This window comes from Panthera leo, chromosome B2 (assembly GCF_018350215.1).
Source record: "Panthera leo isolate Ple1 chromosome B2, P.leo_Ple1_pat1.1, whole genome shotgun sequence".
In the NCBI taxonomy this organism is placed as follows: Eukaryota; Metazoa; Chordata; class Mammalia; order Carnivora; family Felidae; genus Panthera; species Panthera leo.
In genome coordinates this window covers 22,266,908-22,283,795 of record NC_056683.1, presented here as the reverse complement: position 1 = coordinate 22,283,795, position 16,888 = coordinate 22,266,908, and the positions used below count along the sequence as shown (strand labels likewise).

At 45.3% G+C, this 16,888-nt stretch overlaps 1 protein-coding gene across 2 annotated transcripts in view; it reads right to left on the bottom strand.

The window, feature by feature from the left end:
* The window catches only part of F13A1 (coagulation factor XIII A chain), a 165,090-nt gene that overhangs the window by 15,554 nt on the left and 132,648 nt on the right, over positions 1–16,888 (bottom strand). For both annotated transcript variants that reach the window (XM_042937988.1, XM_042937989.1), the window contains exons 12-13: positions 14,183–14,470; positions 7,851–8,011 (exon numbers count right to left, since the gene is read on the bottom strand). In XM_042937988.1, the coding sequence (XP_042793922.1) occupies positions 7,851–8,011; positions 14,183–14,470 (449 nt within the window). The remainder of the gene's footprint in view (positions 1–7,850; positions 8,012–14,182; positions 14,471–16,888) is intronic.

Here is a 16,888-nt window from a genome sequence, read left to right as displayed (position 1 = left end):
CTGACCTAGGGCAGCCACTGCTAGAAGGAAAATCAGCAATCTCTCCCTATTTCAAAGAAAAAGTCAATAAAAATGTTCTTGGTGTTGACCTTTTCTCTGGTTATTTTTTTAAGAGCATTTGCTAAAACCTGTTTATGGAGTGGGCACCAAATAACTATTTGTTGAATGAACTGAATACATGAATGAATAAATGAGTGAATGGCTAAAAGGGAAAAATCAGAGGGAAGAAAATTCTTTTATCCAATGGAAAAAATATGCTCACGCTGGGATGCCTGGGTGGCTCAGTCAGTTAAGTGACTGACTCTTAATTTTAGCTCAGGGCATGATCTCATGTTAGTTGGTTCGAGCCCCAGATCAGGCTTTGTGCTGATAGTGTGGAGCCTTCTTGGAATTCTCTGTTTCCCTTTCTCTCTGCCCCTCCCTTCTCATGTTCTCTCTCAAAAATAATTTAACGTTTAAATTATTGCTCACACCAATGGAATATTAGTTGGCAGTCAAAAAGAATGAAATCTTGCCATTTGCAACAACATGGGTGGATGGAACTAGAGGGTATTATGCTAAGCGAAATAAGTTAGTCGGAGGAAAACAAATATTTGATTTCACTCATGTGGAGTTTAAGAAACAAAACAGATGAACATAGAGGGAGGGAAGCAAAAATAAGATAAAAACAGAGAGGGAGACAAGCCATAGGAGATTCTTAAATATGGAGAACAAACTGAGGGTTGCTGGAGGGGTGTTGGGTCGGGGGATGGGCTAAATGGGTGATGGGCATTAGGAAGGGCACTTGCTGGGATGAATACTGGGTGTCATATGTAAGTGATGAATCACTAAATTCTATTTCTGAAATCATTATTACACTATATGTTAACCAACTTGAATTTAAATTTAAAAATAACAACTAAAAAAGATAAAAATAAAATCTTGCTCATGTCACTCTTGGCCAACTCCTATACAGGTGGGGGCGGGGCCCAACCTCAGGGTGGGGGAGGAGGTGAGGCAGGTCAAAATGCTGTTAAAAAAGCTTGGAGGGGAACCTGGGTGGCTTAGCCGGTTAAGAGTCCGACTTTGGTTCAGGTCATGATCTCACGGTTTGTGGGTTCAAGCCCTGCATCGGGCTCTGTGCTGACAGCTCAGAGCCTGGAGCCTGCTTCAGATTTTGTGTTTCCCTCTCTCTCTGCCCCTCCCCTGCTCATGCTCTGTCTCTCCTTCTCTCAAAAATAAATAAACATTAGAATTTTTTTTAAAAAGCTTGGAAACAGTCAATCATTCTCATTTTAAATGTTTAAAAGATTTTTTTTTTAATTTGGGGACACCTGTGTGTTGATAGCTGTAATTAAAAATTTATTTCTTAATTTTAAGTTTTTATTCTAATTCCAGTTAGTTAACATACAGTGTGATATTAGTTTCAGGTGTACAATATAGTGATTTAACACTTCCATATAACACCCTGTTCTCATCATCACAAGTGTCCTCTTTAATCCGCATCACCTGTTTCACCCAACACCCCCCCTCTCATGGTAACCATCAGTTTGTTCTGTAGAGTTAAGAGTCTGCTTCCTGATTTGTCTCTCTTATTTTGTCCCTTTGCTTGTTTGTTTTGTTTTTTAAATTCCACATGAGTGAAATCATATGGTATTTGTCTTTCTCTGACTTATGTTGCTTAGCATTATACTCTTTAGCTCCATCCATGTTGCTGCAAATAGCAAGATTTCAATCTTTTTTATGTCTGAAAAATATTCTTTTGCACACACACACACACACACACACACACACACCCCTCTCCCATATTCTTTATCCATTCATCCATCTATGGGCACTTGGGCTGATTCTGTATCTTGGCTACTATAAATAATGCTGCTATAAACATAGGGGTCATGGTTGTAATTTTTTTAAAGTCACACGAGTAGAAAGTGGTTATGTTTTCTTCTCACAAAATTGTTCCCAGTTCATAGGAGAAAATTAGTTCTGCTGTTTCCTGACGTTCTGCAAAGGTTGCAGGGTGTGTTCCACGTGATAATACTAAAGAACTGTTTTAGAATGGCACTTGGAAGAGTTTATTTCCCAGATACTGAATGGAGGTCGTCTGAGGAATAGATGAATGCCTCGTCTCTCAGTCTTACCCCAGGCACTTTGAGGGTCGTTCCCCTCCTGTGAGGGTTCCACAGGGAACAGTGCATGTGCTGAACACCCAGAGGTCAAATTTGATGTCACTAAATAAGGTCATGTTCACTATAGGCTAGACGGCCACATGCTACCCTAAGCAATTCTCTGGGGTGCGCCAGCTGGATTCACAGGCATGGATGTGACCAGGCAGGGGACATTTATCAGCAACTACTAGGTCTTGGTGTGGTCTAAGCATTCTCACAACCATCATTGATGTTAATACTCACAACTGTGAATTTTTTTAAAAAATTTTTTTAACGTCTTATTTATTTTTGAGACAGAGAGAGACAGAGCATGAACGGGGAAGGGGCAGAGAGAGAGGGAGACACAGAATCGGAAGCAGGCTCCAGGCTCTGAGCCATCAGCCCAGAGCCCGACGCGGGGCTCGAACTCACAGGCCGCAAGATCGTGACCTGAGCTGAAGTCGGACGCTTAACCGACTGAGCCACCCAGGCGCCCCACAACTGTGAATTTTTGCATGTGGCTGTATTGAATAATAAGAGTAATAATTATTAATGTGTTACACTTTCTGCAAAAGGGGACATAGAAGTTCAGAGAGAGGATGTGTGTGAGAGAGACAGAGAGAGAGAGAGAAAGGAGGGAGAGGAGGAGAAGAGAAAATAAGGTGGTGGCTAGGCATCAATGGTTGAGTACATGATTATGGTACCATTCTAGGTCCCTTACGGGGATTATTTCAACAATCCCTCCCAGAAACTCAACCAAGTCAGCACTTTACATGTGAGGAGGTTGAGTAATTAGCTCAATTAGTATAGGATAATGAACCCAGGAAATCCAGCTCCAGCCATTGAAGCCACTGTGCTGTTCTGCCTCTTTGCTGAAGGGCCTGCCAGTGTCCCTCTGGGTGTTATCACCCTAGTTGATTAGAGGACATGAAAACCGAAGCCTTCCCTGCTGAGAGTGGGAGAAACCCACCAGAATGCTGTCCCCATGTTACACGCCACAGATTGCAGGCAAGCCAGTTGTTAGCCTGGAGAACAACCAGCCTCCCTCCATAGCCCCATTCTCTCCAAAAGCGGCTGTTCACTAAAAATCAAGACTGTGAAGTCTTTTCCTGACTTTCAGCGTCTTACAACCATCAACACATGAGAAAAACTCTATGTCTGATTTAACAAAATATACTTTTCTCATCAAAATGGTTTCTTTTAAATGTTTTATGTTTATTTTATTTTTGAGAAAGAGAGAGACAGAGCACAAGCAGGAGAGGTGCAGAGAGAGAGGGAAACACAGAATCCGAAGCAGGCTCCAGGTTCTGAGCTGTCAGCATAGAGCCGGACGTGGGGCTCGAACCCAAAAACTGTGAGATCATGACCTGAACTGAAATCGGCGCTCAACTGACTGAGCCACTCAGGCGCCCCAACAAGATATTTTTTGATAGCACGGAAAAAGAGATACATGTTCATTAAAGTTTACTGGGTGTCTCTCTCTGCCATTTTCCACATGAGGATCATCTAAGGCCACACACGGTGGGTGCTGGGGATAGCTAACTGGGAGCATGATTTAACCTAGTCTCAATCTTTATTTTCACAGGGACAAATGTAGTCCCAGACGGGGCCCCTTAGGATGTAAGGACGTGTCCACTGAGCTAACTGCTTTGGTTGACAGTGACATGGGTTCAGATAGGTGGGCCAATATTGTTCCAGGTTGATCTTTACTCTACAAACGGAGCAAGGTAGGGACAGCAGCACACTGGTTGCCAGGCTGCTCCAGTCCCAAGGCTGAGGCTGGGGACTCATGGAAGAAGGCAGTGCCTTGGACAGAGGCTTTGAAGAAAAAGGAGAAAGAAAACAGGGTTCTATTGGGAGGGCAGAGCTGACAATAATGTTACATTCATGCTCTGGAATCTTCACTGGAGCTTCTGTTCACAGCCTATTATAAATTCTCAGGCAAAAATGACTCTGAGCTGCCTTTCTAGGTTTATCTTCACTAGTCTCCTGTTGCCACCCTCGACTCCAGTCAAGGCAGGCCTCTAGCTCTTTCCATGGGCTGTCCATCTCTCTCCTTGCCTGTTGCTTGAGATGTTAACCATTCCTTGAGGATGGCCTATTGTTCTGCAGCCTTGAGTTTTGATGCCTCAACCCAATGTGATCTCTCTTCCCCTGAAGAACACAGACCCTTCGTTAAGGCAGGCACTTTCCGTGGAAGTTCCCATGTGAGAGAAGTGTAGCCTTGTGGTTATCTGCATGGTCAGAAAAATTCCACTCCTTCCCTGATCAGCACGTGATCATGGGCAAGTCCTTTATGGACAGAATGGCAACCAAACTAACAATGCCCCCAGATGCTCAGTGTTTACTCTGCATGGGACTTGGGTGTCCATCAACTCATTACACATACACAACGATCTATGAGGTGAGCATGGCTCTAGTGCAGAGGAGAAAACAGAAGCTGTGATAGGTTAAGTGACATGTCCAGGCTCACACACATGAGAAGCAGGTTTGATCTCAGAGAATTTGGCTCCAGAGCCCTTTTACTAAGATGCTACCACCCCCCTGGGGCCTCTGTTTTCTCATCTATAAAATGGGGACTGCAATGATACCCACCTCATAGGATGGTCATGAAGATTAACTAATATAATACAAGAGAAGTACAATAATCTAGAGATCAGTGGCTCCTAGCTGCTGTCATTGTCATCACCATATGCTGGTGTCCCAAATGAAACTGGATGGGCTGGACAGTCATGTCCTCCTAACCCTTTGCGTCTCATGTGGTATCACCCTGTGCCCAGCATATTCATCACAGTGACTTTGAGAAAGTCTGTCTGCTCTGGGCCTGATCCAGGCTCAAAGAGATCAACAAAGGGTTCTAGATTTTTCCTAGAATTTGGGAACATGTGTCCTAAGTAATTGTGGACCCCTGAGCTATTGTGCTTTTGTGCTTTCATGGTGTTTGACTCCCTTGCCAACTCCTGCTTTAGACAAATTGTCTAACCCCTCTCCCTGAGGTCTCCTGGGCAATGTTTCAACATAACATTTTCTTTCTCCTCTCCCCTCTGCCTTCTCACCTCTCCTCTCCTCTCCTCTCCTCTCCTCTCATCTCCTCTCCTCTCCTCTCCTCTCCCCTCCCCTCCCCTCCCCTCCCCTCCCCTCCTCTCCTCTCCTCTCCTCTCCTCTCCTCTCCTCTCCTCTCCTCTCTCCCTTTCTCCTGTTCCCCCCTTCTCTCCTGTTCTCTGTGTCCTCTTTCCCTCTGTTGGTCACTCTCAGAGTAGGAATGGCTACCTGGACACACAACTCCGTATTTTATTTCTCCAGTAGGCTAAGCAGCATCCTAGGGCCCAGGCCTGTGAGCCAGAGTTTCTGGAACCAGGGCCTCTCACAGCTCAGGGACATTTGGATGGCTTTTAGTGTATGGTGCTTTATCCAGGAGCACCTCTTCCCTTGCTTGGATTTAGTGCATCCCTGGGGCTGATATGGTAATAGGTTAGTGGTTTAGGGGCAGCTGATGTGAAGCTGCTCCTGCCTCCTTTCCTGCATAAACAGCACTGGACAGGAACCAGGATTTCCATCTCGCTCATGCTGGAGTCCTGGTTCAATGACCCTGCCTCTAAATAAGTTTCCTCCAGGAACAGCATGCCCCATCCCTTTCTGGAAATAAAAATTAAAAGGAAAACTGAGCTTGCAACTCTTTTAAAGGACACTTGCCCTGCCCAGGTCACTCAACTTGTGGCAGAAGGCATTTCCATCACACTGCTTTTCAAGTCAACCCAGAAGATAGCCAACGAATAATCCTTCACAGAAATAATGTCTAAAAGATTGGGGCACCTGCATGGCTCTGTTGGTTGAACATCTGACTCTTGATTTCAGCTCAGGTCATGATCTCATGGTTGGTGAGTTTGAGCCCTGCATTGGGCTCTGCCTTGGTGTTGTGGAACCTGCTTGGGATTCTCTCTCTCTGCCCCTCCCCCACTAATGCTCTCTCTCCCTCTCTCAAAATAAATAAATAAACTTAAAAAAATAATGTCTAAAAGACGAAAAGGATTAGTTGCCTTTATACATCCAGTTTATTGACAGCAGTGCAATTAAATTCTATCTTATGCTGTGGTTTGAGGGTTCCACAGCTTGGAGGGGCTCCTCCTGAGCCCCTTCACAGGCACAGGGCATGGGTTCATAATGAAGTGGAGCACGCGGCCCTGCCCCCGAGGGAGCACCTACCATGGGAGGGGGGGCCCCGCCCTGGTTATGCACCGGCACCTGATGCTACTGAATTTGTGTTCTCACAGCACTGACACACCTCTGGAGGAGCCCTCTGCTACCCCTCCATGTATTTGTTTCCTCTTCTGCCTGCAGACTACACACCCTCATTTTCCCTCTGTCTCCTAAGGCCTCTTTCCTGGACGGTGCTGTGACAGACAGCTGTGGGTGGTGCCTGAGTGGAAAGGCTCAAAGACACGTGATGACTTAAGCCTTCCTTGAAATGAAGGGCCTGGGCTCTCTGTCTCAATGGGCATGACGGGTCTGTGTTTGGATGAGCCGCTTAGGGTGACTCATGTCACGGTCCTCAAGTGCCATCCACACGGGTGCCAAGACTCAGTGACAGCCCCACTGAATGCTACAGGATAGTCATTAGCTTTACAAATGATTCACAGCAAGTGATTCATAAGACACAAGGAGTGCTGCCTCCCCTCCCCCACCACCTTTAGGGGCATTTAAAATATGCACAACTTGGTAAACTTTGATTATCACTTTAGAAGAATGAAGCTTAAGACCTGTGCTAACTCTTTTAATCACTTCAGGAAAAATGTTCTTCAGCAACTTGGGAAGGCCTCTAATCCCTGGGTAAGGCTCACAAATGGTGTCATACTCCAAGGACATGGATGGAGGCGTGGATTTCTGCTCATAGGGCAGGAAGGTGTCTCAGGATGTGGTTACAGATGCTGCCAGTGCTCCCCCAAAAGAGGGAGCGACTAGGTTGCTATATTTGTCTTCCATTCCCACCCATCCTCAGCCCTCCTCTGCCAAATTCCTTTGAACCACTTGGGCAGAGATTTCTGGTGGTAAATGGAGAGACAACATTAAAACTAGTAGCCAAACAGTCAAACTAACCCTATGGTGACAGAAGTCAGAAAGGTGGTTGTCTTGGTGGATGGGGAGGGGGTTATTGACTGGGAAAGACACGAGGATGGAACTTTTTGGGATTTTGGGAATCCTCTATGCCTTTATCTGACTAGTGGTTGCAAGGTGTATACGTATATAAAAAGTCATCATCACCAAGCTGACATCTCAGTGTGTGCATTCTACGGTATACAGTTATATCTCCATGAACAACATTACTGCCCCAACACAGGTGGGAGATGATCCCAGTGGTTTCCATTTCATGCCACGCCTGACCCACTTTATTCTGGAGATACTGAAATTCTATCTGTATCCATTACACATCTTTATCTTCCTCCACAAGTATGTTTATACCCATAGGTTATATTTATATCTGCAGCCACATCTATATATTTAAATCTGGAGAAGGGAAAAAAGTGTTCTATGTGTGTGTCTATATATAGGGCAGTTTACTTCTTTCAAAGAACAGGAGGAGCTTAGCTCCCCCCTCCTCATGTTTTTTTTTTTTTTTTTTTGAAAGCAGGACATTCACACACACATACACAAACACACACACGCACTAAGCCTAGTTGTCTGATCAACAACCTTTCCTTCTCCCTTATCTGAGATGGTAAAACTGACCTTGATGATGAGCTTGGGGATCGCCAGCACGGTGGATTTCTGCTTGGCCAGAATGTCCCTGGTCTCACTGACACGCGCTGTGACAAAGAAGTGCAGGAACCCTTGCTCTAGCAGCTGGCTCATGTACTCGCCTGCTCTGATCAGCACTTCCTGTTTCTTGACTGGTGGGGGAGAAACAAACATACAGAGCATTAGGCCGGAGTGAGACCTGCTTGACTTGCCCCAAGTGCCCCATCTTTCCCATACTAGCCCAGCATCCACCAGAAACACAGCAAAGGTCAGGGGCAAATGGAACAGAGTCAATCAAGGACAAAACCTCCTGCTTCTCAGGTAAAACAGGAATGTGCTAGAAAATTTAATATTCAGTAAGCCTTACTAGAGAAAATGAGCCGATTTGCTCCCAACAGTGCTTTTGCTGTTGTAGAAACGCAAAGCCGCAACAGAGATGTTCAAAGTCAAAGACCAAGGGGTTTTAACTGGGGCTGCTTTGAGCTGACCAAGGACAATATCAAGATGGCAGATGTGGAGTAGTGAAACCCAAGGCCACTTCATACAACAAGAAATATCTCATAGGCCATAGGCCACCGTTAGGCAAAACTGTCAACTACTTAAACCCTTCCCTTGTAGTGCTCCACATTTTCTTTCCAGCCTTTTATGTACCAATCTGACATGATTTTTCTATTTAAGAGAAAGAAGCCTTTGAAACCAGTTTTTACCCTAGGCATTCAGCTCTCTCCCACCCCCTTTCTATTTGCAACTTAAAAGACCTCTGCCAAATCCTTGTTTCCTCAAGTCACTGCTGTTAGCTTTCAGGTGTTGAGGACAGGACAGTGAGGAGAGCATTTGGAAAATGGGGGAGGGGTGGTCTGGGATCCATTCTGCTCACCATCCGGGCTGAGGACAGGAATACTCTCCTGTGGTTCTGAGTAAAACAGTGAGGTTCTGTTTGGCAGCATTGCCCACTTTCTCTATCATTCTCATTTGCCACTGCCCAGGACTCAAGAGAGCAAAGGCCACTTTTGTGTTATCAGCCCAGCAGGCAGGCCCAACGGGGAAATGGGTGGCTCATGCCCCCATCCCCACGCCCAGAACACAGGCTCTGTAAATGTTTACGGAATTGAACATTTCCACCACTGCTTCCCTGCCTTATGTCTGCCTTTGGCCCAAGATTCCTTCTCCCTGTGGAAGTTATTGAAAGGAATGATTCCCATGCTCCATACTTGAAGTGCAAGGGACAGTCCCCAGTTGAAGAAATCTGAAATGAGGACAGGACTCTGTGTGGGGTGAGCCAGGGCACAGTGAAGGCCCCCTGACTTGTCATCCCACAGGCGAGGGTACATCAGGCCATGCTCATCATCTATGTCAAAGTCTCTTCATGGATGAGAAGGTGCTGTGATGGTCTTGAGCCTCTGACTGCAGTTCTCAATCCTGGTTGCAGATCACAATCACCTGGGGACATTTAAAAACCTGCCCTGCTGAGTCCCACCACAGACCAATTAAATCAGAGTTTTGGGGGCTGGGGCCCAGGCATTATTTTAAATGTTCCATCCAGGACAGTTGACTTTAATGTGCAGTTGGGGTGGGGAGGCACTGCTCTAGCAACCCCCCAGAGGATCCCCACGGAATCAGCTCTATAGAAGCCTCGGGTTACCAGAAGGTATGGCCCTTCCAGTGCAGCTGCTTGCTGCCCAGTGTGGTCTGCACCCCAGAAGCACAGCCATCACCTGGTAGCTCATTAGAGAAGCAGGTTCTTTGAACCCACCCCAGCTTACTGAATTAGGATCTGCATTTGAATAAGTGTCCATAGGACACATATTCAGCTTTGAGAAGCTCCTAGAGATAGGAAGGAGGTTCTAACAGAAGGGGTGGAGTTAGGGCAGAATTAGGGTGGACAGTCTCAATCTTAAAACCGAAAGTCCTGCACCCTGGAACCCATGCAATTCCTGGTAAGTTGGACAGGTTGGTCATTCTAGGCCAGTGGTTGTCAACTGGGGGTAACTTTGCCCCTAAGGGAATGATTAGTAATGTCTGGAGACATTTTTGGTTGTCACAACTGGGGATTGCTACCAACATCTAGTGGGTAGAGGCCAAGGATTCTGCAAAATATCCTATAATGCACACAACAGCCCCCACAACAGCCTGAAATGGTAGTGGTGTCCGGGCTGAGAAACCCTCCGCTAGGCTATGCCGAGTTACTAGAATGTATTGGTCCATCTCAGACAAGTACTAAACAATGTGGCTAGGTTTTCTGGGCCAGTCCTATTCCATTTAGAATCAGCCTTTAGAATCTATGACCTTGGCTTGACCTTGGCCCTTGAATTCTGCTTTTTTGAATGACCCATTCATACTGCCTTCTTTGGGTCTGAGCCTGGACCCTACTTCCTCTGTGGCTCCCCTGGTAATTAATTGTCCAGACACATAAGACTCCATCCCTTGACTGGCTACAACCTCAGATGAACACAAAGGGCCTCTTTTTCACTCCCCCAGATCTGGATGCATGCAGTGGCAAAATGGTATGCCTTGAAGAACATGCATTTTGTCTCTAGCTGCCTCCAGTAATAATAAAAAAAAATTGGACTCCTTCTAATTATTACTGGAGGGCTGTGTTTGACCACTGGGTTCCTTTAGGCAGGCGAGATGTGCCTGACTTCTTTCTACCAATCTTAACGGTGGCTTTGGCTACCTTTATAATGTTGGCACCAGGGCATTATTCTCTGGGGCTGGAACATTCTCTAAATCATAGCACTAAGGAAACTGGGCTGTGCTTCCAAGCCCCAGAGAACAGTGCTCCTGAAATAGTATGTTATATAAGTGCTGTGTTTTGCCACTGCACAAGAAATTGTTCTAGATAAAGTTTATTAAACGTGGCAAGAGAAAGAAGAATAGGTTTTCATTCTATGAGTGGTGGAGCTGGGATCCTGCCAATATCATTTACTGTGTCTGGGGAAAGCCAAGGGAGACACAGACAGGAGCTGCCTCATCTCTTTTTCCAAAAAGCAAAGAAAACTAAATATAGCCAAGTGGAAATGATAGCACCTTTGAAGGTACTGGAAGGTTTAAGTTATTCAAATCTTCCAAGCTGATTCTAGCCCACACATTCTCTTTAATCATCAATCTGGAAAGTATGCCTCCCATTCTACTTGGAAAACTTTCTTTGTAACACAGCCTCCTAGGACTGTACTCCGACTTGCTTGATCAAGGTCTAGAGTCAAGTGGCATTTTGCAATATACTGCAATTTTTTATTTTATTTTATTTTATTTTATTTTATTTTATTTTATTTTATTTTATTTTATTTTATTTTATACTCTTTTATTTTGTTTTATTTTATTGCAATTTATTTTAAATTGCAGTATGCAACCTATTGCCTACAGCCAATGCCACCTGGCCAGCTGTCCCTAGATCAATGACTGAGAGGGTTAATGGATCATGCCATTCTAGCCTACGAAATCATATAAGCTTCTTATCTCATAGGATTAGGGAGAAAAGGGCAAGAAGATGGAGCTCTGGGTCTCCGGTGAAGTGGGAAAAGGATGGTGCATAGTTAAACCTGAGTGAGATTATGCCTCATTTCTGCTCAAAACCCTCTATGGGCTCCTGCACTCACTTGGAATCAAAGCTAAAGTCCTCACAAGGGCTCACAGTTCTTTACATAATCTACACCCACCACTCTTCTCTGGCCACCTTTGCTCCCAACTCCAGCTTCCTGCCTACTCGTTGAACACATCAGACATGCTCTGGCCTCAGGGCCTTTGCATTCAGTTTTTTTCTGGCTGCAAAGCTTGCTCCTTTCCTTCTGTAAGGTTTCTGTTAAATGTTACCTGGTTAGAGAGGTTTTCCCTGGTCACCCTACCCACACAGCATCCCCTTCATCCCTCACCCTGCTTTACCCTGTTTTATATTTTCCTATTATATGCATAATCATACTATATAGTGCTTGTTTGTTTATTGTTCACTCCCTTAAGACCACAAATTCCATGAGGGTAGGCACTTCTGTTGTGCTCACTGCTGTGCCTCCAAAACAGTATCTAGACATTCAGCATGAAATAAAGGTTTGGGGAATGAATCTACAACCCTGTGATGTGGGTGGTATTGTTCCCAGGAACAGAAGAGCTCTGATCAGATCACTTAAGTAACTTGCCTCAGGACACACAGCTAGTAGGTGAGGTAGTCTTGATTTACCTAAATCTCTATTTACCTAATTTCAAGATCCAGTTTCTGTAAACTCCACTGTGTCTGCCTGTTCTAACCAATTGGGATGCCTGTTCTCTTGAATCCTTTATACTGACTACTCTTTTCATTAATAATTACCTTCCCTACCTCGAGGGATATAGGAAAAGTGCTAGATCTCCCAGTTTTACCCCCCCCCCCGCCCCCAAATACTATGGTGATTTCCTAATTGTTAGCCACATTATTACAGCTATGGAATAGCTCAGTCTTGGAATTAGGATTTTTCAGAACAGTTCCCCACTTTCCTGGGGCTATCTTTCTAAAGCCTCAGAAGGGTATATTCACAGTGGCTTGGGACGACTGGTGAATCTAGAAAGCTTGAAAACAATTGGGTGTATGAGTTGGTTGTCTGGGGTTGGGGGTGCATATTAGTCTTGCTTGCCTCCATGTTGTAAAAACTTATTATTTGTTCACCTTTAATTTTTTTTTTTTCTTTTTCTGGGCCATATGTCAGATCAACAGAAATCTAGTGCCTTGAAGCGTTCAGGTCCTTTCTAGCCTGCTCTAATTCGACATGCTTGGCCTAGAGACCAGGTTTTCCTGGTTAACTGATTCTACCAGTCATGTGACCAACTTTTGTGCCCCCTAAATACTAGTACCCCAAGAAATGGGTACTATTCAAGACTGGTTGAAATTGCAACCTCCAATGCAAGCTGGAGCCTGTCCAGCCCAATCCTGCTTAAAATATTCTGAACTTTTACAGTGAAGGAGATGCTTTGGAAGGCCATGCATTTGAGAGAGGCTGTCTAGGATCAAGGATGAGAAAGAGATCCCAGAAGAGACAGCAGAGAGAACAAAACCCTTCAAAGGCTCCTGGACAGCACATCCTGGGTCTTTAGCGTCCTCTCTCAAGGGTGGGCTCATCGCTGTCCCTATACATCAGCAGATGAGTTTTCAGAAATGGCCTGTCTGCAGAGCTTAGATCTCCTGCCTCCTAAATGGTAAAGCAAAACACATCATTCCTACTGGGGTAGCCTGCAAAACTTTACCTGACTCAGGGAGAGTTACCAGTGGGTGGCCTGCTGTCTGACACCTGTGCATCACAAACTTTCCTGGGCACTAAAATCCCTTTGGGATCTTGTTAAAATGTAGATCCTGGTTTGACAGATGTGGGGTGGGGCCTAATGGTCTGCATTTCCAACCACCTCCCAGGGGATGCTGATGTTTCAGGTCTTCAACCCACACTTCAAGTAACAAGAAATTACATTTAATTCTCATGACTCATGGGGCTCTAGGCTTTGACAATTCTGGTGTTTTCTTCTTTTTTTTTTAATTTTTAAATATTTATCTTGTGGTTTATATACACAATGGAATACTACGTGGCAATGAGAAAAAATGAAATATGGCCTTTTGTAGCAACATGGATGGAACTGGAGAGTGTGATGCTAAGTGAAATAAGCCATACAGAGAAAGACAGATACCATATGGTTTCACTCTTATGTGGATCCTGAGAAACATGGCAGAAACCCATGGGGGAGGGGAAGGAAAAAAAAAAAAAAAGAGGTTAGAGTGGGAGAGAGCCAAAGCATTAGAGACTGTTAAAAACTGAGAACGGGCTGAGGGTTGATGGGGGGTGGGAGGGAGGGCAGGGTGGGTGATGGGTATTGAGGAGGGCACCTTTTGGGATGAGCACTGGGTGTTGTATGGAAACCAATTTGACAGTAAATTTCATATATTAAAAAATAAAAAAAAATAAAAAAAAAATAAAAAAAAAATATTTATTGACAGAGAGTGAGAGTGACAGAGAGAGAGAGAGAGTGAGAGAGAGAAATAAAGAACCCTAAGCAGGCTCCTTGTTGCCAGCCCAAAGCCTGATGTGGGGCTTGAACTCACAAACTGTGAGATCATGACCTGAGCTGAAATCAAGAGTTGGAGGCTTAAATGACTGAGCCAATCAGGCACCCCTCAGTATTCACTTCTATGCATGAGAGGTGAAGGTGACATTTGAGGCCCCCCTGGGAGAAAGGGATTCTCCCATGTGGTTCATGCTCCTGAGCTCTGGGACAGGATTTTAACTTTGGAAGTTATTAATGAGTGATACCACCAAGACAGACAGGGAGGCAGAGAACAATTCCCAAGGAGAAGAGCCCCCTCATTAGCTTACAGGACATGGGCTCCAGCGTCACTTCAAATGTCTCCTTCTTGAATTCTGTCTTGGAGACTCCCGTGTAGAAGACAATGTTGCCTGAGAGATAAGCTGAGAGGGTGTAACGGTTGGGGCTGTTGTTCTGGAAGGTGATGGTGAGCTTGAAGTCTCTTCCCAGCACGGCTTTCTCCACTTCAAAATCCATGTCCACGTCAGACCTTGGTTTGACAATGCCTTCTGTGTTGAGGGACTTTTTAGCCCCATACATCAGTGCAGTTTCTAGAGCCAGCCTCTCTTCTTCTTGGCCTAGGAAAGAGGCAGAGATAATGATAGGAAAAAAAATAAATGCAATCCATCAAAGAGAAATTAATAAACACACAGTGTTGTCCTTGCTGGGTAGCCTCCATAAGCCACACAACTTCCCTTCAAGACAGGTGTGTCACCATTATTCCTATGTTACCAATTCTGCAAAGTCAGAGTTCTGGTCTGACCAGGCTGCTGAGTTAGGTGGCATGACCAGGGCTTACCTGCAAGGGGGATGCTAACAGACTTGCTCTAAGGGCTGTTTCCCCAGTGCTGCTACTACGGGGTTCAGCAGGTAGAGTGGCACAATCTACCTCTTCTCAAAATAGTGGCATCAATTTGCTTCTCTCCCCAAATCTTAGCTAGAATTTGGGGATCTCTAAGTAAAGATTTTGGCAATAGCTACATCTAACCACTCCAGCTGGTGCTATACGAGTTTTCTCCTATTCATGGATCTTTCTGGTAAGACCTGTATTCCTCATCTCTCTTTCCACTTGGGTCTCTCCCCTTTGCTCCTGCTGAGCTGACCCCTGGGCAGCTGCCATTCTGCCCTCTACTCCTTCCCCTGTTGCCAGGTGGCCCCAAAAGAGTGCAGAGATCACTTTTCCCAAGCAGTGCACAGCCCCATCCACTCAGACATGACCAATTGTTAACAAGCCTTCCCTGCCAAAGGGCTCTAAGACCAATCTCCCGTGGGGAGCACTGGGTTCTCTAGTGCCTCCGGATGTTCACTGTGTTCGTTAGAGCCTGTCAGAGGTTCTGAGATTGAGCCCTAAGGTGAGGAGACTTATTTAACCAAGACTTCCCAAATTCATCTGACACTGAACACATTTGTTTTGAGGGGCACCTATTGGCATCTGGTGGTGCACCATATTTTCTAATGCAGTTTGAGATGTGTGTGCTGTTTTTAGGTAAATGTCTTCTGTTGGGATTTCCAAGGTGGCAGGGGAGGAGATGAAGGCGGGGGTGGGGCAGGGAGGAAAAGGGGTAAGTTCTGGAAGAATCAAACAATAGCTTTGTGCAGGTGTGGAAGCAAAACATACAGGTACAAGTCAAGCCTCAGGGTTTGCTCCTCTTGGCTCAGCTGGGCTGATATTTCCTTACAGAGCCCTGGACAAAGTGCTTGGCTTGAGGGGACAGGGCTTGAGGAGGTATGGAAAGATAGTCATTATTCTCTTTACCACCTGACTACCTTTGGGTGTATCTTTGTGCATCGTGGAAGACACAGAAGCAAATTCTTTGACTTGTGAAAACTAGTCATGGAAATGTTTAGCAAAAAAAAAAAATCACTTTGAAATAAAAATGCAAACTTTTAAATTCATTAATTTTTTAAAATTATATTTTAATGTATATTCATTTTTGAGAAACAGAGTGCGAGTTGGGGAGGGGCAGAGAGACAGGGAGACACAGAATCCAAAGCAGGCTCCAGGCTCTGAGCTGTCAGCACAGAGCCCGATGCAGGGCTCAAACTACTGAATGGTGAGATCATGACCTGAGCTGAAGTCAAAGGTTTAACAGACTGGGCCATCCAGGTGTCTCTAAATTTGTTAACTTTAAAATAATGTCTTCTACCTTAGTAATGAGATGCAATGCAGATGAAGAAGCCAATAACAATATCTACCACTGATAACGATGTGACAGGTATTGTGTTTAAGTGTGTGCTCGGCACTGTCTCATTTACTCCTCAGACAACTCTACAAGGCATGCACTATTGTTACTATCCATGTCCTTATTTGTAAAAAACAAAAAAAAAGGGTGCTTTCGTCAGAGGATTGTTAGGAGGTTAGAGGCAGTATGCGCATGAGAATCAGCAGCTACCAGTACTTTGCAAAGACAGAAAATGACAATAGGTGTTGCAAACAAGCTTGAGTGTGGTGTGTGTGTGTCTGTGTGTGTGTGTGTGTGTGTGTGTGTGTGTGTGTTAACAATTTCTCTCATTGTCAAGATTGCAAGAATGTGCCAGGAACAACTGGTGTAGGACAAGCATTGGCTAGCACACATGCTTACAGATCAATAAGAGGGAGATAATAATAAGGGGAATGAGGGGCCATGAAAAGGAAAGTTCAGGGAAATGTTTTAGCAGAGAGCACCTGGCAAACAGCTCCTTGAGAGAGCATTACTGATTACTGCTTTGGATGGCCACCAGATATGCATTTAGGCAAAATGCAGGAGGGGAACCCCAGCAGCCGGGGCCTGGTCAGAGAGTGCCACCTTGGTGGGGAGAGAGGCCAAGCTGGTCCCAATGAGGAGAAGGGGCTGCGGAAGGCTTGTGGTGAGCCACGAGAGACTTTCTATAGGGTCATGGACAGAGGTGCCTCTGGCCCCCCTCTGAGGATCAGCCGGCCCTGTGAGCAGGAAGCCAGGCCCACATAGGAGGCAGGGACGTCAGGGTCTCCCCAGAGCACTGCAGAATCCCCGTCT